Consider the following 26537-nt stretch of genomic DNA (forward strand, 5'->3'; position numbering starts at 1 on the left):
CCATGGATCCCACTGTCACAGCAGGAACTCCTCATACAATATTTTGTAAAAATCAATGTTAATGCAAAAAAAAAAAAAAAAAAATCCATGGACAAAAAAATCAAAATTTGAAACAATTTTTTTTTTTTTTTTTTTGGTCTTTTGGCTCCAGCTTCATCATGGCCTGGCAAGGTACTATTTTACTGTTCTTGTCCAGGACTGGCTACATGAATGGAGCCCCTTCCTCAAAAATTATTCTGAATTTCAAGATGGCAACACTAGAACTCCCAACCAAGTGGGCCGCCCTGTCCGGCTACACAGGTGGCAGGTGCGTGAATGTGGTCCTGAGCCTGCCTTTATTTAAAAGGTTGATGTTTTGTTCATCATCAATTTTTTTACATTAACTTTGATTTTTAAAAAAATATTGCATGAAACGAGTTCCCGTTGTGGCTCAGTGGTAACAACCGACTAGTATCCATGAGGATGCGGGTTTGATCCCTGGCTTCGCTCAGTGGGTCGGGAATCCAGCATTGCCGTGAGCTGTGGTGTAGGTCGCCGATGCAGCTTGGATCTGGTGACTGTGGCATAGGCTGGCCACTGTAGGCCCGACGATTTGACTCCTAGTCTGGGAATCTCTGTATGCCACAAGGGTGACCCTAAAAAAATTACACACAAACAGCTCCACTCCACGCTGTGCTGCCCCACCCATGGCCTGTCGCTGACCCATCACCCACTGCACAAGCCAAGCTCCACCTCTGAACCAGGCCCTGTGCTGGGCAGCTCCTAGCCTTGCGACTCAAGATCTTGCTCCTATGACCAGGCTTGTCTAAATTTGCAGCTGAGACCCTTTTTGACACTCAGCCCCACCGCTGCTCGTCTTCCAAGACTGGGCCCCTGTGGGAGGGAGCTGGTGGAAGCTCTCCATGGGCTCCTGGGCTCCTGCCTACGCCAATCCCTTTAAAGTGCCAACTGTGTCCTGAGACTCCATCAGGCCTGGCCGCCACATGCCAGATCCCCCTTCTTCATAGCCCTGACACGGGGGCCTGGGCAGGGTTAATGAAGAACAGAGCTGTTGTTACAGCACCCACAATTTGGACGACTCCGAGCTCTGGGCACGTGATGCCAGTGTGAGCCTCCCCGGCTGGCCACAGCAGACAGAACGCTGGATCCTGAGCAAGGGTACCTGGCTTCGAATCCAGGCTCTATCACTCCTGAGCTGTTGGAGGCTCAGATTCCTGCAGACTGAGAATTAAAATGCGGGCCTCACGGAGGGTTATATGAGTTAGCAGAGACTGCAAGAGCTCCCTGCGCAAAGCGGGCATCAATCATGCTAGTTCTCTTTCTCCTGTGCCTGGTTTGGGTGCCCAGATCTGTCAGCTGTGCCCCCAGTGACCCCCTTCCTCCTCCAGCTCCCAACCTCTGAGTTCTTTTTCATTTTACATGTCCCAGGGAAAGAGATGGGGAAACTGAGGCTCAGAGGGATCGGGGACTCGTCCAAAGCCACCTATGGTGTCAGAGGCTGAGCACAGGCTGGAACCCTGACTTTCAGCCTGGGCTCTGCAGGTGTCTGGCTCCTCGGCTCCCAGCTCCCCATCTGGCCTTCAGAACTGAGGACAGATGTGCAGGCAGCATCTGCAGGGCCCCTCCCCCACCTCACGCCCCGCACAGAGCCCAGGGCTCTGGGTGCTTCCATGAAAGGCGTGTTTCCCTCCTGAGTCAGAGCAGACCCGGAGCAGACAGCTCCAGCTGCCCTGAGAGCCAGCCCCCCTCCCCTCTGGAACCTCTGGGCAGCGGCCAGCACAGCTGCATCCTCTCAGCAGGGCCTGCAACGATAGGCCCACGTTGCATCAGCTCGGCCTGTCCCTGCGCCGGCTCCTGCCTGCCAGCCAATGGGGCCCGGCCGAGTGTACAGATCCCGGCTCAGACCCACCCCACCCGCCACGGAATCACCACGCGGCCTGGTCCTCCCTGAGCTTTCTCAGCGAGGGAGGAGGGGACGCAAGGCACCGTGTCTACCTCCCGTCCAGCACGGCCTCCCTCTGCCCCCCACCCTGCTAGCGGCCCTGCCAGCTCCTCCTAGGTCCTCTCTCCTAGAGGCGGCAGGGGTCCCCCTCCGCCTGGCATGGCTCGTTTCTCCCCAGCCTGCACTCTTCTCGCCCTCCGAGCCTGGACCCACCACACCGTCCTTTGCATCCATCACTCTCCTGGGCCATGGCTCCCAGACTGTCCTCTCCAGCCTGGCCGCCTCTCCTGAGCCAGGCTCATGGAGGCTCTGGCCTCCTGGACGGCTCAAGGCTCCAGACGACAAAGTTCGCCACATTCCTCTAGAGTCTCCATCCCAGAGAGGGGACCGTTTACCCAGGCCAGACCCCAGAGGCTCCTCCTTCTCCCTGGCCCTCCATGCCCCAGTCCACTGCTGGGCCTCTTAGCCCCCGGCCCCCACCTGGGTCCAGGCACCAGCCTCTGCTCTGGGTGGTGACAGCTCTCTGGCCCACCTCAGTCACACTCCACTCAGCAGACACAGAACTCCTGTAAAAACACCAACGTGGGAGTTCCCGCTGTGGCTTAGTGGAAATAAACCCAACTAGTATCCACGAGGATGCAGGTTCGATCCCTGGCCTCGCTCAGTGGGTTAAGGATCCCATGTTGCCATGAGCTGGGGTGTAGGTTGCAGACGCGGCTCGGATCCTGGGTTGCTGTGGATGTGGTATATATAGGCCAGCAGCTACAGCTCCAATTCGACCCCTAGCCTGGAAAGTTCCATATGCCGCGGGTGCGGCCCTTAAAAGAAAAGAGAAAAAAACAGAAAACCAAAACAACATGATCTTGCCACTTCCCTGCTTTCAGGAGCAGCCCCCAGGCTCCTGAGGCCCAGCCGGGCCATTTTCTGCAGCTTAGCCCACACATACTCTTGTCCCCTCGCGTGCTGATCTTTGTCTGGACTCTTGTGCCTGTGCTGGCTGGTTCCCATGAAATCCTGTCACAATCCAGCTCATTTCAGCCCGAGGCCTAAAAGCCTGAGGTGGCGGAAAATGCCGGGCCTGGCCAGATGGGCTCCAGCCCCAGCCTCCCCGTCTCCCCAGAGCTGCTGCAGTGAAGGCCTGAACCCCAGCCCTATCATGGTCTGTGCTTCCCCAGCCCCTAATCAGACGTGGCCCTGAGGTTTGATCTCCCACTGGACGCTGCTTTTCTGTTTACTTTACTGATGGTTAAAAGCTGATTATAATAGTAACACACACTCTTGAAAAAATGCAGAGCTGCAAATTTCCATCCCCAAAGATATTAAACACATCCAAAGTATTAAACCATTTAAAGTATTTCCTTCTGGCCTTTTTCTAGGAAAATATGCGTATGTCTCTATATTTTTATTTATTTATTTGGCCTTTTTAGGGCCACACCTGAGGCATATGGAGGGTCCCAGGTTAGGGGTCCAATCGGAGCTACAGCTGCCAGCCTACATCACAGCCACAGCAACACCAGATCCGAGCCATGTCCATGACCTATACCACAGCTCATGGCAATGCCAGATCCTTAATCCACTGAGGGAGGCCAGGGATGGAACCTGCAACCTCATGGTTCCTAGTCGGATCTGTTTCCCCTGCACCACGATGGGAACTCCATGGGCTCCTTTCTGAGTGTCAGAGATGCTAGGCAGGGAGGGCAGCCCTGCGGCCGGTCTGGGCATCACTGTTGTTACAGCTGTCACTGTCACGGGGGTGGAACGTAGGGGGAACAGAAGAGGAGCTGGGCGCTGGGCATGGGGACGGATAGAGAGGCAACAGAGGAAGGGAAAGGCAAGGTGGCATTGAACAGCCATCCGACTGCCCCACCAGCCTGCCAGGCCTGGCCATCTCCAAGGGCTGCCAGAGGAGGCCTAGGAGAGGGAGGCTGGCAGAAGGAAGGGAGCTCCCCGTCCATCCAAAATAAACGTGCTTCCCTCTCCCCAAAGCCGAGCTTCCTGAAGAGGGCCCTCCCTTGCTCTGGCCACAAGAAGGTCAAAGACGGCTGTGCCCAGGAGCACCAAGGACCTACACCCACACATGGGCATGCCTGGTGCAAGGGGACGAGGGCCACAAAGGGACCTGGACTTTCTCCAGGGGCCACTGGGAGTCATGGAAGGGTTTTGAGCTGGTGCAACAGATGGAGCCTTGGGCTGGAGTCAGGACCTCCGTCCTGTGTCTACTCCTGGCTCATCTCATGTCCCAGCAGGAACCACATCCTTGCCTTACTGGGTTTGGGGAAACTCACACGCCGTAGATGCTCAAGAAATACCTGCAGGTTTGGGGGTGAAGGCCAGGGTGAATGTCGGCAGGGAGCGGGATGGCAAGGAGAAGCCACGCCTCCACATCTGACAACTGGAAACGAAGCCCAGAGAGGGCAAGTGACCTCCCCAAGGCGGCACGGCTAATAAGGGGCAAAGAGAAAGAGAGTGGAATCTCTGCTGGGGCTGTGCCCCTCCCCCTCCCGAGCTGAGCCTGTGCCTGCGGGGACAGGTACCTCTCAGGCTTGTGTCCCACGTGTGGGACATGCGTGTGGCTAGAGTTACACAGTCTGCCTGTACGTGGACTGCATGAAGGGGCCGCAGTGGGTGGGTGGCCACACGTGCGGACGCAGTGTCATGTGTCATTGGGCCTGTGTCTCTGGCTGTCCACTCGGGCACGTGGGTGAAGGCACTGGGAGGACTGGGGTGGGGGTGGGGCCTGCTGGGGGGGAGGGGGGAGTCAAGTGTCTGTCCCTCTCCCCTCCCCGCCTCCAACGTGGCAGCTCCCAGGATGGCCCTTTGGGTCAGAAGGCCCCACGCTCCATGAGAGAAAATCAGAGATTGCGGAAACTCCGTTTCCCTGACTCATGCTTGGGGCTGCGAGCACATTCTTGGCTCCTAGACAGCATCTCCAAGGAGAGCTGCCAGCGCTGGGGCGGCCCTGGCTTCTCACAGAGGCCCCGGCCTTTCTCAGCCACAGTCTTATCCTGTGTAGAAAGAAAGCGGTGACACTTCCTTCCAATTAACGTCCTGCAAGGAAAAGTGACCTATGGGCTAGGGGGCCTGGCACAGGACCTGGTCACAGCAAAGAGCTTCACGAATGTCATTTCCCCGTCCCCTCCCTCCCGGCCCTGTCCCCAGCATCTTCTGTAGACACGGTCAAATCCCAGATCTAACTACAACTCTGCCGGACGCCCTCAAACAGGCTGCTGAGCCTCCCGGGACCGCAGTTTCCTCCCGTTTAAAACGGAGACATTCGGACTTCACCTGAAAGTATTAACTACGGTAACAGGAATGTGCAGGGCATTTAACAGGACAGTTTTGGGCCGAGGATTCTACAGGGTGAGGAGGGCCTGAATCTTGCCATGGGGGCTAAAGAGGATGCCTGGCAGAACTGGGCCTGCCTGCTTGGCTGGGTTGGACGTGCTGTGTGACCTTGGGCAAGTTCCTGCCCCTCTCTGGGCCTCAGTTTTCCTCTCTGCACAGTGTGGATGCAGCTGGACTCCGCGGGTTTTCTGTTTCCCGCGGTTTCTAGCTCTCTGGACCTAGAGGATCTCCAGCTGAGCCTCTGTCGGGGGTGGGAGGCGGCAGCGGCGGGGGTTGGGCAGGAGGGGCTCGCTGGGAGCTGAGGCTGGAGGAGTCCTGAGGTGCTGGAGCGTTTCTTTGTGTTTTAGACTTTCCTCCCTCCACAAACAGTGCTTCTTCCAGAAAGTGCAGCCTGGATGTGTGGGGGAAGGGCTGCTGTCAGCGGGGCCTGGGCTGGGCTCAGAGCTAAGAATACTGTGGCAAAGGCTCTTAAAACTTTTTTTTTGCTGATCTTGGGAAATTTAAAGGAGCCGTTGCCTTTTTTCCTCAGGGAGGTGGCGGGGAGGCTGTGTTTGGGGTCCAGCAGACTCAGGCGGCCACTTGCCATCACTCCCTCGCTGGCTCGCCTCTTCTGGGAAACCTCTGCCCATCCCAAATCTCCAAGGACATGCAGTGACAACCCAGGGTGATGACACAGAAGAGGCCTCGGACCCAGTCTGAGCTGGAGGAGCGGTCTGGTGAGGCGGCAGAGGGTCTCCAGGCCCGGCCCCCTCCCTGGGCCTCAGCTTCCCTGTGTGCAAATGGAGGGCTCTGGAACTTTCGACCCTGACCTTCAAGGATTCTGAGTGTATCTACAGGTGAGCCTCAGTTTACCCTTCCCCCTAGGGCGGTCACTGAGTCGTGACTCAGCAGAGACTCCAAACGCTCGGCTGAGGCCTCAGAGACTAAGCAACAGAAGAGTGTGCAAGGAAGGCGACCTCTGCGGGATTTTGACACACGGACCTGCTGGGAGCCAAGGTGAACCTCTCCTTCAACCCACCGGCTTTGACGGACCTTTAGCTGACTGGCCAATTACCACCTGAGGGCCCGGCTGGGGGGAGGCCTGGGACCTGGCACCTTCCTTGGGTAGCTCGGACGTCTCCTTAAAAGCGATACACAAATGAGGCAGGACAAGTACATGAAAACCAGGAAAACTGACCAAAGAGATGCACCGCCCTGAGGCGGAAAGATTTTGTCAACGATCAGACCCAGACAGATCCTAAGTAAGGATACTGGGCACCTCTGAGGGAGGTGAGCTCCCCGGTTCCTGGGGGGCGGGAGGGGCTGGGGTGTTTGCCCTTTTGGGGTACTGCAGGGATGACTTCTGCCTGGGGCCACAGGCAGGAATCCGTGATCTCTGAGATGCCTTGTAGCCCAATACTGTTGTTCTAAGATTGAGATTCAACATTCTAAGATTCCTTAGATGAATTCAGAGATCCCGTAGGGATATCATATAGGAGGACGATCACCTTAAGATCTAAGTAATCTCTGATTCTTTTCTTTCTTTCTTTTTTTTGTCTTTTTTGCTATTTCTTGGGCTGCTCCTGCGGCATATGGAGGTTCCCAGGCTAGGGGTCGAATTAGAGCTGTAGCCACCGGCCTATGCCAGAGCCACAGCAACGCTGGATCCGAGCCGCGTCTGCAACCTACACCACAGCTCACGGCAACGCCGGATCGTTAACCCACTGAGCAAGGGCAGGGACCGAACCTGCAACCTCATGGTTCCTAGTCGGATTCATTAACCACTGCGCCACGACGGGAACTCCTCTTTCTTTCTTTTAAGGGCCATACTCGAGGCATATGGAAGTTCTAGGCTAGGGGTTGAATTGGAGCTACAGCTCCTGGCCTACGCCAGAGCCACAGCAATGCGGGATCCGAGCCGCGTCTGCAACCTACACCACAGCTCATGGCAACGCTGGACCCTTAACCCACTAAGCGAGGCCAGGGATTGAACCTGTGTCCTCATGGATGCTAGCAGAGTTCCTTACCACTGAGCCACAACAGCAACTCCAATCTCTGATTCTTAGACCCTGATTAGAAGAATCTAAAGCTCTTGGGATCTAAGATTTCCCACAGTCCCTGAAATCGGACTTCGAACGTCAGCAGCCTAAGACTGAGTAGTCAGTCACCTTCGCCACCAGGCTGGGGGGGCCAGAAAGGGCCAGCCAGCCCCTCAACTCCGCTGCCAGGGTCCCAGATGATTCATCTGCTGGGTGCTGGGTTTCATTTGCTTCCTCAGATCCAGAGATGCACCCGGAAGAAAGAAGATCCTCAGCACAGTTTGTTGATTGAATAAATGAGCAAAGTGCCTTTTTACGCTGTCCCTTCTTCTTTGAATTGGGCCTACTGGTCAGCTATCATTTCACAGTAAAGCTCTGGGGGAAGAAAGGGGATGAAAGAACCTTCTGCCTTCCTGAGTTCCCTACTGAGATGGCACATACGCACCTCATATGGTCCATCCTAAGAGCAGGGACTTTGTCCTGTTCTTGGCTGTGTCCTCAGGACCTAGAACAGAAATGAATACCCCAGCTTAGCTCAGAGCTCCAGAGGCTATCAGCTGTGGGAGGGTGCGGCAGGAGGAGTTGATAGGGAGACCTGGAGCCTTCGGGAGGGGACCAGGCAGGGAGGGGGAAGACCAAGGAGACAGACAGATAGGAAACAAAGAATGACCTTTCACAAAGGAACTGGGCCCAGAAAAGGAAAGTAACTTCCTTAGGGTCACACAGCATATGACTTAGTGGACCCCTCCAGGCCCATCCACATCACCCAGAGTTCCCGAGGTGTCTCCAGGACTTTCCTGGGGGAGGGTCAAGTCCTGGGACTGGCCTGGCCACTCAAGGCAGTCACTGAGGCAGAGCGCCAAGGAGCTCAGGACAAACTGCAGGTGGAGCTGGGTCCTGCCTCCCAACCTCCAGCCTTCCAGCCTGAGCTGGGGCCCTGACGAGGACGAGGACGGGGTGCCTAGGGAGAGCCAATTAAGTCTCAGGTGGAAAATGGGGAAATGGAGCCACTTGGAGGCAGAGGCCTTGCAGGGAAAGGGGTGCTGGAAGGAGAGGTGCCATCAGGAGTGAGGTGGCTTGTGCAAAGAACCTTGGAGTGTATCAGACACCTTGCAGGGAGCTGGACCTTAGAGCCCCGTGTCCCCTCCAGCTCAGCGGTCCAAATTCCCACTAGGGTGTGGAGTCTCAGTTGGGTTGAAGGATGCCCCCGCGAGAGGGCATCTAGGGGGTCTCAGGCACCCAGCACCTAAGGTGGGGGCTCCCCGTGCGCCGCCACCCTGTCCGATGAGGGGGGCAGTAGGACCCAGGGGCGGGGAGGCTGCCTGCAGAGGGAGGGGGCGGGAGCCGGGACGTTTGGGGGAGGTCTTTGGCTTTTTTTGGCGGAGCCGGGGCGCCCTCCGGAAGCTTTTCCAACTTTCCAGAAGTTTCTCGGGACGGGAGGGAGGTGGGGTGGGGGAACGCCATATATAGATCTGGACGGCGGGGGCGCGGTGGAGAGTGGAATCCATTCTCGGCTCGAGTGTGACACTGTGACTGTGTCCCGGCGCCCACCCAGCCCGGCCAGGTGAGGGGCGGGGGCGGGTGGGGCGGGAGCGGCGGGGGTCTGGGGGTGCTCAAGGGAGTGAGAGGGGCAAGCGGCCTCCAGGAGGTTTTAGGAGCCAACCCAGAGCCCGCAGAGGGGAGTCTCTGGCACTCTGGGGGCCGCTGGAGGGTTCGGGATAGGGACTTAGGGACTGCGGGGGCGGCTGGATGGCGATGGCGGAGCGAGCCTGAGGCCGGAGCCGGGAGCGGAGATGGGCGATGGGAGCGGGCCGGGGAATCAGGGCCCTCAGACGATCCGGGAAAAGTGCAGGCTTCCCCAGAAGTGTGGGCCGGGTGGTGAGGGCAGAGGGGAAGCAGGGGGGCAGGGAGCCAGGATGCTGAGGACCAAGGAGGGTGGCGATGGGTCTGGAGCCCCTTCCAGCTGGGACAGGGAGGCCAGGCCCGCTTTGCCATTGGGGTGCCTCCAGTTGCGGGGTTGAGGCCCGGGGCCAGTGGCCCCACCTCCTCACAGGCTTGCTGCGGGACATCTGAGCCTCCTGGTGGGGAGGTGGAAAGGCGCTAAAACAGCCTTGACTTCTGGGGGAGGGCCCTGGCTCTTGGGGTCCCCAGGGTTTGGGAGGCTTCACCAGGGGCAGCTCCATGTCTCATCAGCAGCCTGCTGATGGTTAGGTGATGGCAAATAGAGGAGGGACGTGGCTGCCACCAGTCCATCCCCCCCCTTCCCTCCAAAAAGAGGGTGAGGAGCCAGCCAGGTCTGCACCCCACCATAGAACGGGGCTGGGAGCTGCCTAAAAGGCTTTAGGAGTCAGCCACCCTAATTCTGTCCACTGCCACCTGGTTCCTGGAGTAACTTCAGGGTTAAGGCTCCTTCCAGAGACCAGATTCCCTGCCCCCACTTAGGGACATTCCTGAGGCGGCTGGAGTGGGGGGAAGAAGAAGAATGAAACCACTTCCAGCGCCGCCAGAAGGCCCGGCCCCTCCTCTTCCCACGTTTCCGGCTGGTCCCTCTGGTCTGCAGGGCCCGGATGGAGCCCAAGGACAATCAGGGGGCTCTGGTTCCCCTAAGTCTCTGGCTGTGACCACACCCTCTGGTCCTCGGCCGGCGGTTCCTCTGCCCATCCCCCCTTCCTGAGGCCTCCCGGTCTCCTCCTTGTGTCTTGGTCCCTGGGAAGCCCAGCAGAAGCTTTTGTTGTTTTTTTTTTTTTAACTGGCTGTGGAACAGGACACAGCCTCCAGCCCTCGGCAGGGGCTCTGGGGGGGGGGGGTGCTTCCAGGAGGAAGGAAGGAGGCCTGACCCCCACTGATCCCTGTGGGACCTGAGGTGGCCCCGTGCCCACCCTGGCTCCATTTCTCCCACTGTGTGATGAGGGGGCCCACCTCTGACATTGACCTTGTAGCTCTGGGACTGGTTCAGTGCTCCCTTGGCCAGGGGCAGTGTAGACAGGTCCGTCTACAGGGCTGGGTCTTCTAGTCGGTTCCTCACCACCCCAGCTCTGCCCTATCCCATCCTTCTTCACTCTTCTGTTTTCTTTCAGAATGAAAAAGGCAGGCCTTGGCCTCCCCCTGAGACAGTTGCAAGGTACCTGAGTCCCCCTCAAGTGTTGGAGCCCCTCTCTGGGGGCCCCTGTAGCATCTATTCCCTTCCCTCTTACTTATAAAAATCTGGACCCCAGTCTCGACTGGGTCTGGCCAGCCCTCAGCCCTGTGACTGTGTACTTTTCTCTGTGGGTCTGTAACTCAGCTAACCTTGGCCTAAGGGCTGGGATTTCCCTGTGGCAGGGCCGGGCTGGGCTGGGCTGCGGGAGGCTGGCTGGCTTGCAGTGACTTGCCTTCCTCTGTTGTTCCTGCGGCTGAGTTAACAGGGCAGCCCTCCTCCAGAGCTGCACACTGGCCTGCAGAGATGGAGCTTGCTGGCTCGAAGCTAGGGCCTGGGAGTTTCTGGGGCACCCCCTCTGACCCGAACCTAGGCTTCCTGCTCCTAGGCTGAAAGCCCCCTTCTGTAGGCAGGAGGCGAGCCTTCAGTTGCCAGCCTGCCACGTCACCCAGAGCAGGAGCAGCACAGGAGCGCAGCTGTGTGGCCACCCGAGGAATCCCAAACTAGTCATTTGGAGCTTTTCTGAAAGGCCTCTCCCAGTCCCTTGGAGGTTCTGTTGGCTGGGGGTGGGGGCTGTCAAGACAGTGCCTGCCACGTGGCAAGGCCGGGAGCTGGGCTCCTAGGCTTTTTCTCTAGAGGGTGCGGTGGCCTCTGCAGACGTCTAAGCTCTGGCATCAGATGTCTGGACTAAAGGCGTCCTTTGAATAGGACAACCATATGCCTGTCGAACTGGCATGATAATTAGTAGTGTCCCATTTTACTCTCTGAAGTGTCCTTGTTTGTACAATAATGACATGGCTACTCTGCCTTTAGCTCCGGGCCTGGTGGGGAAGGAGCCAGGGCTGGAACAAGGCCGCTGGGCCCTGAGATAGCCCCTTGCCAATCCACTTGAGGGTAAAACTGTCTTACTTCTGCCGTCTATACTCTAGGCTACAGACCTCTTTGGTACTCCTCCCCAGGTGGCTCTGGGCCTCAGTGGCCTTCGGTCCTCCGGCTCCTGTCCCCTCAGCTTCTCCCTTGCACCGCACCTCCACCGGGGTGGCAGCCCAGAGAGGCGGACCTGCCTGAGTCCACGGGACGCCTGCAGCGGTAGAGGCCTCCCAGCAAGCCAGTGCTCCCCCAGGCAGGCCCACGTCCTGAGGGTGGTCCGTCCGTCAGGATTCTGAGTTGTCTGTCTTCTTGAGGGCCACAGGATGGGACCTGCCAGAGCATCGGGATCCCAGCTTCCTGCACCCCTTCCCTCTGCCCTGTCGTCTCCTCCTCCATCCCGCTGCCTGAAGGCGAGGCGGAGATGCCCTGCCAGCGGAGGAGTGTGGAAAGAAGTCCACGTGGACAGACTGTCCTGATGGAGGGCCCCAGAGAGGGGAGAGGGGATGTCCTGGGGGCCACTGCTACTGCTGTGTTCTGGGGAGAACGGAGGGCCGTCCGGAAGCCATGCAGCAGATGGCCTGTGTGGGACCTGTCAGATGGGAGGACAGGATGGAAGCCGAGGTGGCTCCAGCTTCCTGGGAGACTAAACACACACCTGGCCGCCGCCTCTGGTGAAGGGGAGGGGGTGTCGCTGTTCCTTTGAGCTGGGACTTACCCCCTCCCCCAGCATCCTTCCTCTCAGGAAACCTCCCCTCCTCCAACCGGCTTTTGTCCTGGGGATTCTGCATCCTCTCCAGGAACTGTGGGCAGAGGGGCGGGCAAATCCCGGCCAAGAGCCAAGACAGAAGCCTGCGGCATGGAGACCTAGACTCTCACAACTTGGAGGAGGGGCCCTGAGGCTCAGAGAGGGGTGGACACACAACAGGCACACAGACAAACTCAAGGTCACCCTCGGGGCAGCAGAGTAGAGAGTAGAGCCTCTGGGCCGCCCTCTTTTAATGTGTGAACCAACTGGTGACTCATTAACATACCAGGGAAGAATGGAAGGCCTGGGGGGAGGCGCAGGCCTGTACATCCTCCCACAGAACTTTCTTTGTTCCCAGGACCTTCTTTGTTCAGAGATTTGTGCAGACCCTCTGCCCATCCACCCCGTTTTTTCCCACTGGAAAAGGGCCCCAGGGCTGTATGCGAGAAGAGCTTACCTTACATGCCTGGCCAGGGGGCACTGCCCCTGCGTTCTGCTCACTCAGGAATGGCTGAGGCCTGCTGTGTGCGAGGCATGCAGAGGGAAGTCAGACGGGCCAGGTGTCTTGCTCTCCTGGAGGTCACAGACTAGTTAGGATGGATGCAATACACAAACGCCTAAGTCTACGCGCTAAGTTCAGTGCAAGAAATCAATAGGGCCCAGGTGGTGACCTGCCAGGAACCCCATTTTGGGTAGGGAGTCAAAGAAGGCCTCTGAGGATCCCTGTTTAAGGATCTGGCACTTGTGCTTCAGATCCCAGCATTGTTGTGGCTGGTGTAGGCTGGCAGCTGCCGCTGATTTGACCCTTAACCAGGGAACTTCCATATGCTGCAGGTGCGGCCCTAAAAAAAAGGAAAAATGAAGGCCTTTGAGAGATTGGGCAGACAGAGACCCCCAACCTGGGCACTCCTGAGTTAGGTTTGGGTTCCCCTGAGCTCTGGGCACACTTGCACCCATCTCCAGGGGACCTGGTGGCGGCCAGAAGGCTGGGGATGGTTGCTGGGGAGGAACGACTAGGGCTTCAGGGCCGCCCCCTCTCTACTGCCCTCCCAGGTCCTCCGTGGTGCTCCGAGCCCGCCTCCCAGCCGCCATGCGTGCCCTCCTGCTCCTCAGCACCTTCTGCCTCCTGGCCAGGGCCCTGGCCGCCGCCGAGGTGAAGAAACCCGCCGCCGCAGCAGCCCCCGGCACCGCGGAGAAGCTGAGCCCCAAGGCAGCCACGCTAGCTGAGCGCAGCGCTGGCCTGGCCTTCAGCCTGTACCAGGCCATGGCCAAGGACCAGGCGGTGGAGAACATCCTGCTGTCGCCTGTGGTGGTGGCCTCGTCGCTGGGGCTCGTGTCGCTGGGCGGCAAGGCGGCCACAGCGTCGCAGGCCAAGGCGGTGCTGAGCGCCGAGCAGCTGCGCGACGAGGAGGTGCACGCGGGCCTGGGCGAGCTGCTGCGCTCGCTCAGCAACAGCACCGCGCGCAACGTGACCTGGAAGCTGGGCAGCCGCCTGTACGGGCCCAGCTCGGTGAGCTTCGCCGAGGACTTCGTGCGCAGCAGCAAGCAGCACTACAACTGTGAGCACTCCAAGATCAACTTCCGCGACAAGCGCAGCGCCCTGCAGTCCATCAACGAGTGGGCGGCGCAGACCACCGACGGCAAGCTGCCCGAGGTCACCAAAGACGTGGAGCGCACGGACGGCGCGCTGCTGGTCAACGCCATGTTCTTCAAGCGTGAGCGCCGAGAGGCGGGGCCGCGGAGGGGCGGGGCGGCGGGGGGCGGGGCCTCTTCTCCCCGGTGCCCCGCCCCCTGGCAAGTCCGATCTCTGTTCCTGTGCCAGGCTGCTCTTTCAGGCCGCTTTACCAACCCGTGCCTGCAGGGGAGGCACTGTGACTGAACTCATGGGAGAAACTAGGTTCAGAGAGGCGTAGCCTTGTGTCCAAAAGGCTGGGACAGAGAGGCCAGCCCAGCTGAAGGATAGGCTCCTACCGCGTTTCATTACTTCAAAGGGCTGGTGCTTGTCTTAGAATCAAATTCAGGAGTTCCCGTCGTGGCGCAGTGGTTAACGAATCCGACTAGGAACCATGAGGTTGCAGGTTCGGTCCCTGCCCTTGCTCAGTGGGTTAACGATCCGGCGTTGCCGTGAGCTGTGCTGTAGGTTGCAGATGCGGCTCGGATCCCGCATTGCTGTGGCTCTGGCGTAGGCCGGTGGCTACAGCTCCGATTCAACCCCTAGCCTGGGAACCTCCATATGCCGCGGAAGCGGCCCAAGAGATAGCAACAACAACAAAAAAGACAAAAGACAAAAAAAAAAAAAAAAAAAAGAATCAAATTCAGTAAGCAGTTCTGCCTCAGTGATGAGCTAGAGAGGGGCCCAACACCTGTGATCCTGCCCAATCCTCAAAGCGCCTTTGCGGGCAGGTGGTGGTGTTTCCATTTCAAAGGCGAGGAAACCGAGGCTCAGGAGGAGCAGAGCCCGGGCTTAGGTCCAGGTGCATCTTGAATTGATTCACTTTGGGCTTAATGCATATTTTTGAGTTCCCGCGTGGGCAGTAGCACTGTTCCTCTCATGGCATGCTGTGACAATGAGGTGAGCCCTCTTTTACAAGTCAGGGGATCCAGGTAGGAGGAGTGAACGGTCATGTAGCCTGTTGGTGGCTGAGGCCAAATGTGAACTCAGGTCTAGATGTGACCTAAGACAGAGCTCAAGTCACCATCACCTATGCACGGTTTTTGGGGGTCATATTTTTGGCCACAGAGAGGACTTGCAGTTGAGAATTTAGGGGGGTTTTGGGCCACTCACTGCCCGGGGCACAGACATCAGTTAGCAGGTGGGCTGGGGAGTCCAGGTCAGCACACGTTGCCCAAATGTCCAGAGGCCTGACCGGGGTCAGGGCCGAGGTGGGCATGGCGGTGGCTGAGCTGAGGCTCCGCCTTCTGAAGGCCTCTCCTGTCATGTGGAAACTGTAGAGACCCCCGCCCCTACAGCAGGGAACACGGGTGCCCAGAGGGGAGGCGGACTGCAGCCGAGCCCCGAAGACCATTACAGGCCTGTGGCGGGGATACAGCCAGAGTGCGCAGTTGGGGGGCGTGTCTCGGGGAGGGGCCCCTGTTTCTGACCTTGTGCTCTGCTTCCTGCCGCAGCGCACTGGGATGAGCGATTCCACCACAAGATGGTGGACAACCGAGGCTTCATGGTGACCCGTTCCTATACCGTGGGTGTCACTATGATGCACCGGACAGGTAGGTGCCTTGCAGAGTGGGGGGGGGGCTCCGAGGGTGCTTGGGGCCTGGCCTGCCCCCATCCCACAGCGTGACCAGTGTCCTCTCTGCTCTCCTCCCAGGCCTCTACAACTACTATGACGACGAGAAGGAGAAGCTGCAAATTGTGGAGATGCCCCTGGCCCACAAGCTCTCCAGCCTCATCATCATCATGCCCCATCACGTGGAGCCCCTCGAGCGCCTTGAAAAGCTCCTGACCAAAGAGCAGCTGAAGATCTGGATGGGGAAGATGCAGAAAAAGGCCGTTGCCATTTCCCTGCCCAAGGGTGTGGTGGAAGTGACCCATGACTTGCAGGTGAGAGGTGGCCCAGATCGAGGGCCTGCGGGGCTTGGGGCACCCACTTACCAGCTCAGCAGGTCTGTCCTGAACCCTCTGGGTGTCTAGGCAGTCCTGGGCTCTGCTGCGGGAGGAGGTGCAGGCCCTCCCCTTGGGAAGACGGTCATAACATCAGTAAATAAATAGAATTGAGCACTTGTCCCATGCCAGGCAACGCCAGATCCGAGCAGAGTCTGCGACCTCCACCACAACTCACGGCAATGCCGGATCCTTAACCCACAGAGCAAGGCCAGGGATCGAACCTGCATCCTCGTGGATGCTAGTCAGATTCATTTCCACTGAGCCACGACAGGAACTCCTTCTTAAGCACCTTGTATGTATGAAACTCTTAATGCTCAAAACAACTTGATTAGGTAGGACTGTCAACCTTATCTTACAGATGAGGAAACTGAGGCTCAGAAAGGTTAAGCCACTGATTCAGTCACACAGCCAATAACTCAGACATTTAGCACTAAGCCATGCCCTTAAATTGGTGCTGTATTGCCTCTTGGAGTCTGAAGTGCCTCCAGTTGCAGGCATACCTCGTTTTATTGTGCTTCGCTTTATTGTGTTTTTTACAAAGTGGAGGTTTGTGGCAACCCTGCCTCAACCAAGGCTGCTGGCACTACTTTTCTATCAGCATTTGCTCATTTTGGGTCTCTGTGTCACAGTTTGGTAATTCTTGAAGTATTTCCCTCCACCAGCAAAAAGATTATGACTCTCTGCAGGCTCAGGAGATGCTTAGCATTTTTTAGCAATGCAGTATTTTTAATTAAGGGATGTACATTTTTTTTTTTTAAGACAAAATGTGGTTGCAGGCTTAGTAGACTACATACAGCAGAGTGCAAATGTAACTATTACATGCAGCAAGACCAAAAAATTTGTGTCACTCGCTTCACCGCAACATGCACTCTGGTGGCGGTCTGGAAGCGAATTCGCAATATCTGCGGGGCCATGCCTGTATAGACAGTTCAAACAGGACTGTCCCCCATGCGATAATAAGACTAACACTGGCCTTCAGCTAGGAGTCACTTGGGATGACTGGAAACTTAACCGACCCACTCAAATCATTTTGCCCTCATGACCCCCCTGGGGGGTGGGCAGCGGCTCAAAGAGAAGCAGTGACACTCTCAGGTCACCTTGGCTTAGTCAGTGGTGGAGCTACACTTAGTTCTTTTTTTTTTTTTTTTTGTCTTTTTGTCTTTTTAGGGCCACACCCGAGGCATGTAGAGGTTCCCAGGCTAGGGGTCTAATCGGAGGTGTAGCCACCAGCCTACACCACAGCCACAGCAACTCAGGATCCGAGCCGCGTCTTTGACCTACACCACAGCTCATGGCAACGCCGGATCCTTAACCCACTGAGCAAGGGCAGGGATCGAACCCACAACCTCATGGTTCCTAATCGGATTCGTTAACCACTGAACCACAACAGGAACTCCTACACTTAGTTCTCAAGGTAAAAACTCGGGGCCTTTTTGTCAGTCAGGAGAGAGAGGTTTTTACCTCCTCAAGAGGGAAAACGTGCATCTCATTCTTGCCTTGGAGGCCAGAATCGGTTCCTTGGCAGGCAGTCATCTACCGACTTGATTCAGCCTTGCTGCTGAGAGAGTGGAATGAGAGCGCTTGAGATGCGATGGGGCTGAGGCTCTAAGCCGAAGCCGAGGGGAGCTGGCGGGGCCTGTCCTGTGGGCAGCATGGCGGGGTTCCGTGATGTCCTCCTCCTGGGCTTGTCCTGACCCTTCCCCAGCCCCGTCGCCTGCAGCGGCTGTCATCGGACTCTCCTCCCCTTCTTTCTCCCGTGCGTTGCTGGCACCCAGTCCCTGCCAGTCCCCGCATCGAGTTGTGCTGGGAAATACCAAGTGGTGACATGTGCAAAGTCATCGGGACTGGAACAGCTGGGCCTGGATGCCTGTCTGGGCACAGCCCGTGTCTCCGGACCCCAGGTCTCAGGCCCATTTGGCCACGCCGGGGAAGCACACTGCCCTGCAGAAGCCTGGGCCCCGCAGGCTTCTGGTCACTCAGCCCACAGTCCTTTACGCTGCCTCTTCTGCATGGAGAGCCAGGGAGAGCCCTGAACCCTGGCCCGCCCTGAGGGAGCTCTAAGCCACATGGGAGGAACAGACAGGACCTGCCACTGGGACAGGGGCGCTGAGGCCCAGGGAGGCATGGCTCCTGCCTAGAGGGATGGGGAAGGCTTCCTGGAAGACGTGGTGTCCAAAGAGCCCTTTAGAGAGAGGGTAGCCATCGAGATGCCATCGAGGATGCAATTTCAGGGAGTCTGTCAAATGCAGAGCAAGGTGGGACATGCCGAGGGGTGCTGCAAGCAGAGGTTACGTAAAAGAGCTTGTCCTTGGCTTCTGGGGGCTGTGCAGAGCCTGGGAAAAGATATGTGTGTGTGTGTATTTTACGTTTTTACCATGGAAATATATAAACATATATTAAAAATAGATTAATAGAAGGAACCTTCATGGATCCATCACCCAACATCAACCGTCATCATTTTATGACCAGTAAAGATGCATTTATAGGAGTTCCCGCCGTAGCTCAGTGGTTACCGAGCCCGACTGGCATCCATAAGGATGCGGGTTCGATGCCTGGCCTCGCTCAGTGAGATTAGGATGTGACTTTATCATGAGCTGTGGTGTAGCTCACAGATGTGGCTCAGGTCATGCATTGCTGTGGCTGTGGCGCAGGCTGGCAGCTACAGCTCCAATTGAACCCCTAGCCCGGGAACTTCTATATGCTGCAGGTGTGGCCCTAAAAAGTAAAAAAAAAAAAAAAGAGATTCATTTACACACACATTCCTCCCCCCGATGAGATTATTTTTCAAGCAAATCTCAGACATCATATCATTCTGGAAAGATTTTAAGCCCCAGTCTGATGTGGTCATAGCTGCCCTTAGATCAGTCTTTCTCAAATTCGGGCTTGTCAAGAATTACCTAGAGAGCTAGTTTGAAAAGGTTCCCGGGAGTTCCCGTTGTGGCTCAGTGGTTAATGAATCTGACTAGGAACCATGAGGTTGCGGGTTCAATCCCTGGCCTTGCTCAGTGGGTTAAGGATCCGGCGTTGCCGTGAGCTGTGGTGTAGGTCAAAGACGCGGCTCGGATCCTGCGTTACTGTAGCTCTGGTGTAGGCTGGCAGCTACAGCTCCGATTAGACCCCTAGGCTGGGAACCTCCATATGCCGTGGGAGCGGCCTTAGAAAAGGCAAAAAGACAAAAAAATAGGAAAAGGTTCCCGGGTCCATGCTCGGGGGGCTGTGATTCAGGGGCCCGGGGCGGGAGTCAGGGAAGGTGCATGTCATAGAAGCCCCAGGGGCGCCCGTGCTGGCTGCCCACGCTTTGAGGAGCACAGGTCAAGATTGCTTAGCGGAGCCAGGCATGCATTTTGCCTTTTTCCCCGAGTCTTAGTTTCTTCATCTGTGGGGTGGCGATCAGAAGCTCTTGCAGAGCTGTCAGAGGATTAAGAAAGCAGTGGTTGGATGTGCCCAAGCCATGGCTGGCACACAGAAGGTGCCCGGCGGGGGAGGGTGACCTCTTCTCTGAGAAACGGGGGAGGCGTGGGGGAGGGGGAGGGGCTAGGAGCCTTGCCCACCGTGGCCTCACCAGCCTCCACCCGGTCCTGCAGAAACACCTGGCCGGGCTGGGTCTGACTGAGGCCATCGACAAGAACAAGGCGGACCTGTCTCGCATGTCGGGCAAGAAGGACCTGTACCTGGCCAGCGTGTTCCACGCCACCGCCTTCGAGTGGGACACGGACGGCAACCCCTTCGACCAGGACATCTATGGCCGTGAGGAGCTGCGCAGCCCCAAGCTCTTCTACGCCGACCACCCCTTCATCTTCCTGGTTCGAGACACCCAGAGCGGCTCCCTGCTGTTCATCGGGCGCCTGGTCCGGCCCAAAGGCGACAAGATGAGAGACGAGTTGTAGGGCCCCAGGGTGGGCGCGGGATGCCAGGGGGCAGCAGAAGGCTCCTGAGACACATGGGTGCTATGGGGACGGGGGAGCTGAGGTCCGGCCTTGGCCAGTCCGTGGGGTGGGGGTGGGAAGGCAGAGCGGGTCTCCCGCGTGTCTGAGCAGACCTTCCCCGCCGGAGAGCCTTCTGCTTAGACGCCGGGACCGATGCCATGATGCTGAGCCCAGAGGCCCTGCATCCCGTGGGAGCTGGGCAGTCGTCGTCCGGCCCTACCCCTCGTCCTGGGATCCGGCCTCGATCAGTGTTCCTATTTATAGCCGGGCGCTTTCTCCTCCGTGAGACGGCATCGAGCTGGGGTTCAGCCAAGCCCTCCTGGGCTGGGCCCCCTCTTCTCCTGACCCTCCCACCACCTCAGCGCCCTCCCCAGCTCTCTCCCAACCTTCTCCCAACTCCCCTCAACTGTAAAACTAGGTGCTGCAGCCCCTGGGACAGGTACCCCCTCAATGGGCCTGACCCGGGGTGGGGGATGTCAAGAAATAGCTCCTGGGTCAGAGGGTGGGGGGCGCGGGGTTTTTGGGCGGACTCTGGTCAGGCATCATGGGCATAAACTTTTTTTTTCCCTTTTATAGATTTTCAAAGATGGGGAGGGAAGGGGGAAAGTGAGCCTTTGTTGCTGTCAAACCAAGAACTTATTTGTACAATTTTTTTTTCAATAAAATGTTTCCAGTGATCTTTTGTCGGAGCCAATTTTCATCAGAAGATGACTGGATCAGAGATTCCCAGGTCATCCTTCCCTGGGGACAAAGGCGCCTCCTGTTAAGCTTCATTTGCTACTAACAGCCCTGGTCAGGCCCTGAAATGCTGGCAGATAATTGCAGATAACGTGCCTCGCAGGCCCATGGTGCGCTGACTCGGGGAATCGCTTTGACTCGGGGCTGCCCTGCGGACGTTGTGGCTGCAGGGCTGGAATGACAGCGCTGGACCTGGAGCCCAGGGCGTCCTTGTCCTGCTCTGCAGGACCCAGGTCCCCGCAAGGCTGTCACTTCCAGCTGACCTCGTCCACATCCAGGGCCAGAGGGCACACGTTCAGGCTGCCTGGCCGGGCAGGACTGTTGGGAGTGAGGGAGGAGTTTGTGGGATCCTTGCTCTGGGCTTGGATTTGGAGCAGGAGAGAAGAAGGGACCTGACACCGTCCTCACATTGGTTGCCTCTCGTGGTCCTTGGGGCTCCTGACATCACAGCTCAGGGAGGGGAGGGACGTGGGGTACACAGGACAGAAGACCTGTAGCCAGAGAGGCAGAGGGACAGAGGAAACTGGAATCAGGACCAGTCTCTGCTGCTTGCTGGCTGTGTGACTTTGGGCAGGTCACTACCTCTCTCTGGGCACCTCTCTGGCTTCGTCTTGCCAGCACCTCTTCCCTGGGGGTTGTTGGTCCAGGGAGAGGAGCCCCTACCTGTCTAGGCAGCCCAGGTAAGAGTCCTCCAAGGTATGAAGGGGGAGCAGGAGGGTCAGCTGAGTCACCCCCATTTTTGCCATAATGCAACAGGACTGTTCAGAGCTCCAGATCGGTCCTGTGCTGTGGACCCAGTAAATTAGATCGCTCCCCTCAGGAGGCTTTATCTAGAGGCCAAGACTTGGGGACAGTGACAAGTATGCTCAGTACCCACTGTGTTCCAGTCCAGTCCCTGGGTCAGTCTGTTCCCATACGTGCCATGCCTGTTGCCCTGTCTGAGGACCTTTGCACTAGCTGTTCTGCCTGTCAAGTGGTCCTGCTAGATCTTCGGCTGCTTTTTTGTCGTCCAGAATTCAGCCTCACCATAATTCTTCCCTAACCACTTATTATAAGTAGCTCCTCCCCCACATCGGTTTCTTTACTATGTTCTCTTGTTTTACTGACTCCTTGGTGCTCCCACTGACATATTCATGGTCTGTTCCCACTACTAGACTGGAAACTCCATGAGAATAGGCACCATGCCTTGTTCAGCACTGTATGTCCTTTACTCAAATTCAGTGTCATGCACACATAAGGCGCTAAAAACATTTTCATACGCAAGTGAAAGAGCTGTGTTAGAAGGGCAACAGGGGAGTTCCGGTCGTGGCGCAGTGGTTAACGAGTCCGACTAGCAACCATGAGGTTGCGGGTTCGGTCCCTGCGCTTGCTCAGTGGGTTAACGATCCGGCGTTGCCGTGAGCTGTGGTGTAGGTTGCAGACGCGGCTCGGATCCCGTGTTGCTGTGGCTCTGGCGTAGGCCGGTTTGCTACAGCTCCGATTCAACCCCTAGCCTGGGAACCTCCATATGCCGCGGGAGTGGCCCAAGAAATAGCAACAACAACAATAACAACAACAACAACAACAAAAAAAAAAGACAAAAAAAAAAAAAGGGGTCCAGGGGTGGAAGCCATCACTGCCATGGGGAGACCAAGGAAGGCTCCCAGGAGGAGGTGGCATGTGGGCTGCCTTAAAGGATGAATAGGCATTTCCTGATCAGGATGACTTTTTTTTTTTTTTCCCCTTTGCTTTTTATTCCTTTTTAGGGCCACACCTGTGGCATATGGAAGTTCCCAGGCTAGGAGTTGAATCAGAGCTGCAGCTGCCAGCCTATGCCACAGCCATAGCAATGCAGGATCCAAGCTACTCTATACTACAGCTCATGGCAATGCTAGATCCTTAAGCCACTGAGCAGGGATCAAACACATGTCCTCATGGATAGTAGTCGGGTTCGTTTTCTGCTGAGCCACAACAGGTACTCCTTGCTCAGGATAATTTTAATAATACCAACTGGTACTACCTTCGTTCTTTGTTTCTGTTATGTGTCAAACACCATGTCAGTCACTTAATATATATATATTTTATCCAAGGCTCCTAACGGGTTGGCCATGCAGGGATTATCCCAATTTTACAAGTGAGATAAGGGAGCCTGAGAGAGGTTAAGTGACCTGCCTGAGGCTCCACAGCCAGTGGGTCTGAACTAACTGCTCCTAGGTAGCTGGAGGCTTTTCTATGCCACTAAGGAGGGGCAGGACAGGAACTGGCCAGATTTACTAATAAAGGTATGTGGCCTCACGGTCTGTGTTCTGTTGTCCCACTTAATCCCCACAACGGCCCCGTTAGGCAAAGTCATCCTAACCACACAGGTGCAGCTGAGCAATGGGTTGGAGACCGGACTGGAAACGCAGGACTCCTGGACTCGCAGTTAGCCTGCAACAGCTCCCCCACCTGGTGGGAATGGGTAGTGCAAGAAGCCTGTGCTGAGAGTGTGGAGCTGCCCAGATGACAGAAAGGGGGCCCTGAGGCCACCTGATGCCATCTGGCCATAGGTGGGAGGGTGGGAAGTGGTCTGTGCTCTCACCTTGCAGTGAGGGGTGGTGTGCAGAGGTGGAAAGGTCAGGGTTGGGCTGGGGGCTTAATTAGAGAAGATCAGTAAGATCATACTGCAGAGGTGGGATTGAACCCGCGTCTCTTACAACTTTAAAGCCCGATTCTTTCCCTTATGCCCTCCTACCTGGGGGCCAGGCCGAGCTGAAGTGGTCAGGGGAGACTCCCTGGAAGAAGAGGTGCTAGAGCTGGGTGAGAAAGAGGGGAAGAGGCATTCCAGAAGAGACACAGCGGGAACAGAGATGCAGCTGCTGGAAGCTTGGGACATGGCGAGGGGCCCGTGCGGGGGTGAGATGGAGGGAGGCCTGGGTTGAGAGAGGCTGGAAGGAGGGGGCTGACCCCCAAGGTCAGGGAACTTTTTTTTTTTTGTCTTTTTGCCATTTCTTGGGCCGCTCCCGTGACATATGGAGGTTCACAGGCTAGGGGCCTAATCGGAGCAGCCATAGCAACGCGGGATCTGAGCTGTGTCTGCAACCTACACCACAGCTCACGGCAACGGGGGATCCTTAACCCACTGAGCAAGGCCAGGGATTGAACCTGCAACCTCATGGTTCCTAGTTGGATTCGTTAGTCACTAAGCCACGACGGGAACTCCAATAATGGAATATTTTGCTGTACACCTGAAACGAACACAACATTATAAGTCAACTGTATTTCAATAATTTTTTTTTAAAGCACAAATTCCTCCACGCTCCCAGAGCTCTGTGGGGGCATCTGGGGGCAGCACACACTGCGTGGTCCCTCCGGCTTCCTTGGGAGGGACTCGGTCCCTTACTACCTCTTGCTGTCACCTTTCTTCCTTTCTCTCGGTGTGACACGGACACGTCTGATCAGCACCCCCACACCCCTACCTCTGGTTTCCTTCGTGCAGGGGGCACGTGTCCAGGCACGAGCTGACCCCCCTGGCTGTTCCAGCAAGAATCAGAAAATGTTTTGACACTTCAAACACACCAACTGAGAAGTGGTCAGCTCTCAGACTGACTTTCCATGTCATTTCCCCATTTACCTCTTCTTGGTATAAGCCAGAGGTGACAAACTCAGCCGGGGAGTGCTAGGCCACGTGACGTAACTTATCAAGACGTGAATTTGATCTGCACTCAACAAATCACACTGTCAGCCTGTCAGCGGAATTCACAGCGCGGCGAGATTGCGGGTGAAAGGCAGGGCACGGATCTCGGGGGGAATCAGAGGGCATCTGGGAGGGATTTGGATGATCTGGAGCACCCCGAGCTCCGCCGAACCCCGGCGCAGCAGCAGCTGCCCTGCCTGAAGTCCTTGAAATGACCCTGTCGTGGAAGTAACCCTGCAAAGTGTTTTAGTTGTTTAGTGCAGAGAAACAAACGACTCCATGCGTAGCGGCTTAATAGGACACTTCATTCTTCTTCATGGTTCTGTGGGTTGGCTGGGCGGCCCTTCCAGGGGTCTCGTCTGGGTTTGCGCAGGTGACTCATCCACCAGGCGTTGGGCTAAACTGGGCTCTGAGCCTCCCTCTTCACGTGGTCCTGCTTTCCTGCCTTCTCCCTGGCGAGGTGGCTTCAGGATTCTGAGAGGACGAAGGCAGGAGCTAAGCCTCTCAGGCTTGGACTCCGCAGTTTATATCATGTCACTTCCATCACATTCTCTCGGTCAAAGCCAAGTGGCAAGGCCAGCCTGGATTCGAGGGGTGAGGACTAGACCTCCACCTCTGGATGGAAGGAGCACAAAAATATCATGGGCATGTTTTCTTTTGCTTTTTGCTTTTTTTAGGGCCACATATGGACGTTCCCAGGCTAGGGGTCAAATAGGCTATGCCACAGCCACGGCAGCACGGGATCTGAGCTGGTCTGTGACCTACACCACGGCTCACGGCAACCCAGATCCCCGACCCACTGAGCAAGGCCAGGGATCGAACCTGCATCCTCATGGATACCTGTCAGTCAACGGGGACTTCTCGTGTCATGTTTTCCATTTACTACCCAGGGGAAGCCAAGCCCTTTCACACCCTAATCTCACTGTCTCCTGTCCCGTAACTAGAGTTAGATGCTGTCCTGCCTCAGGGGACTAGTTCCAGAGTCAGATCGGGGAGGAAGAAGCATACATATCAAAAGAATTGCACGATTTTGCTAATTCGTAGCAGCAAAAAGTCTGGATAACATATGTGGGAATGTTTTCTGTGGATGCTAGCCCAGGGATGGAGGAATAGAATTTTTCCTTGGGCTGAACGTATTAAAACAGTCACGTGGACTGAAGATTCTAGCGTCAGGGTGCCAGGCTGAGCACCTGGAATGGTTTTCATTGTTTGCCAAGTGGCTTCCCTGAAACCTGGATTCAACCGAGGCCTATGCGTCATGCACATGGAAATGCCAGAATCCCTTGCTTTAATAAGAGGAAGCTAAAGGAGGGAGAAATGGTGAAGTGTATGTACCCTGTGCGACCCACCTAACACAGCTCCGGGCCAGGTTCCACACTCCCTTTACCACGGCCTCAAGACAGAGGGGAGCATCTGTGAAACAGGATGTAGGACAGGTTCTCTGCAGGCGAGGGATCCTAGTGAAAGATGCTGCCACAGAAATGGACTCCAAGACTTTCATGGAAATGATGGGCTCCCCAGGGGAGCTGAGCACACGCAGCAACGCTGGCCACCTGCATCATTAGACGCCACGTAGTAACCGGCAAGCTCTGACCACGGAGGTCTTTAGCAAAGGCAGGTTATTTAAGGGCCCCCTAGGACCAAAGGGACCAAAGAGCTGGGCAGCCTCAAAGTCCTCCTTAATCTGGATGATAGAGACAGCAAAGCAAAACACAAGCAAAATCCTCCAGGTCTTGCAGCAGAAGCCTGATTCGGCGGAGAAGCTTGGTCCCTCACCCAAAGCCCGTGAAAGGAAGAGAGGCCAGTACCCTTCAGAGCAGACCCTTCCATAGCACCCCAGATACATCAGATACATACCTTCCTTCCTTCCCTCCTTCCTTTTTTTTTTTTTTTTTTTTTTTTTTGTCTTGCCTTTTCTAGGGCCGCTCCCGCAGCATATGGAGGTTCCCAGGCTAGGGGTCTAATTGGAGCCACAGCAACGCGGGATCCGAGCCACATCTGCGACCTACGCCACAGCTCACGGCAATGCTGGATCCTTAACCCACTGAGCAAGGCCAGGGACCGAACCCGCAACCTCAGAGTTCCTAGTCGGATTCATTAACCACTGAGCCACAACGGGAACGCCTCCTTCCTTCTTTTTAAGGCTCCACCTGCAGAACATGGACGTTCCCAGGCTAGGGGTCGAATCAGAACTTCAGCAGCCGGCCTACACCACAGCCACAGCCACATGGGATCTGAGCCACGTCTGTGAGCCTCACAGCAGCTCATGACAATAATGAATCCTTAACCCACTGAGTGAGGCCAGGGATCGAACCCGCATCCTCACCAACACTATGTCAGGTTTTTAACCCGCTGAGCCCCAACGGGGACTCTAATCTTCCTCTTAGCCTACCTTCTGCAAAAGGTCCTAGGCCACTTGCCAGAGAACTGTGGTCTGTGAAAGGAAAATACACAGGCTTCTCAGGGATTAGCAGACCTTGAATCTATCTAATGCTAATTCCTGAGGACAGAGAAGGCTGCTGTGTAAGGCTCAGGGGGTC

General features: G+C 56.5%; 1 protein-coding gene and 1 long non-coding RNA gene across 7 annotated transcripts; both read left to right on the plus strand.

Annotated features, from left to right (window-relative positions):
- Window positions 1–4944: 4944 nt before the first annotated feature.
- Window positions 4945–7621, plus strand: LOC106504810 (uncharacterized). Its single transcript, XR_014814731.1, has 2 exons — window positions 4945–5302; window positions 5817–7621. It is a non-coding gene; the product is annotated as an uncharacterized LOC106504810 (long non-coding RNA).
- Window positions 7622–8714: 1093 nt separating this feature from the next.
- SERPINH1 (serpin family H member 1) lies at window positions 8715–20281 on the plus strand. Of its 6 annotated transcripts, none has more exons than XR_014814364.1 (6): window positions 8798–8869; window positions 10383–10426; window positions 13110–14079; window positions 14376–15281; window positions 15383–15615; window positions 19263–20281. XR_014814364.1 is itself a non-coding variant. In XM_084974523.1 (6 exons), exons 3-6 carry the CDS (start codon window positions 13147–13149, stop codon window positions 19563–19565), a joined length of 1260 nt encoding a protein of 419 aa, XP_084830649.1. In that variant the 5' UTR covers window positions 8798–8869; window positions 10383–10426; window positions 11401–13146; the 3' UTR covers window positions 19566–20281.
- Window positions 20282–26537: the final 6256 nt, after the last annotated feature.

This window comes from Sus scrofa, chromosome 9 (assembly GCF_054392235.1).
Source record: "Sus scrofa isolate SSC_HxYL_T2T_F1_AM1 chromosome 9, Sscrofa_HxYL_maternal_Yorkshire_Landrace_v2.0, whole genome shotgun sequence".
NCBI lineage: Eukaryota > Metazoa > Chordata > Mammalia > Artiodactyla > Suidae > Sus > Sus scrofa.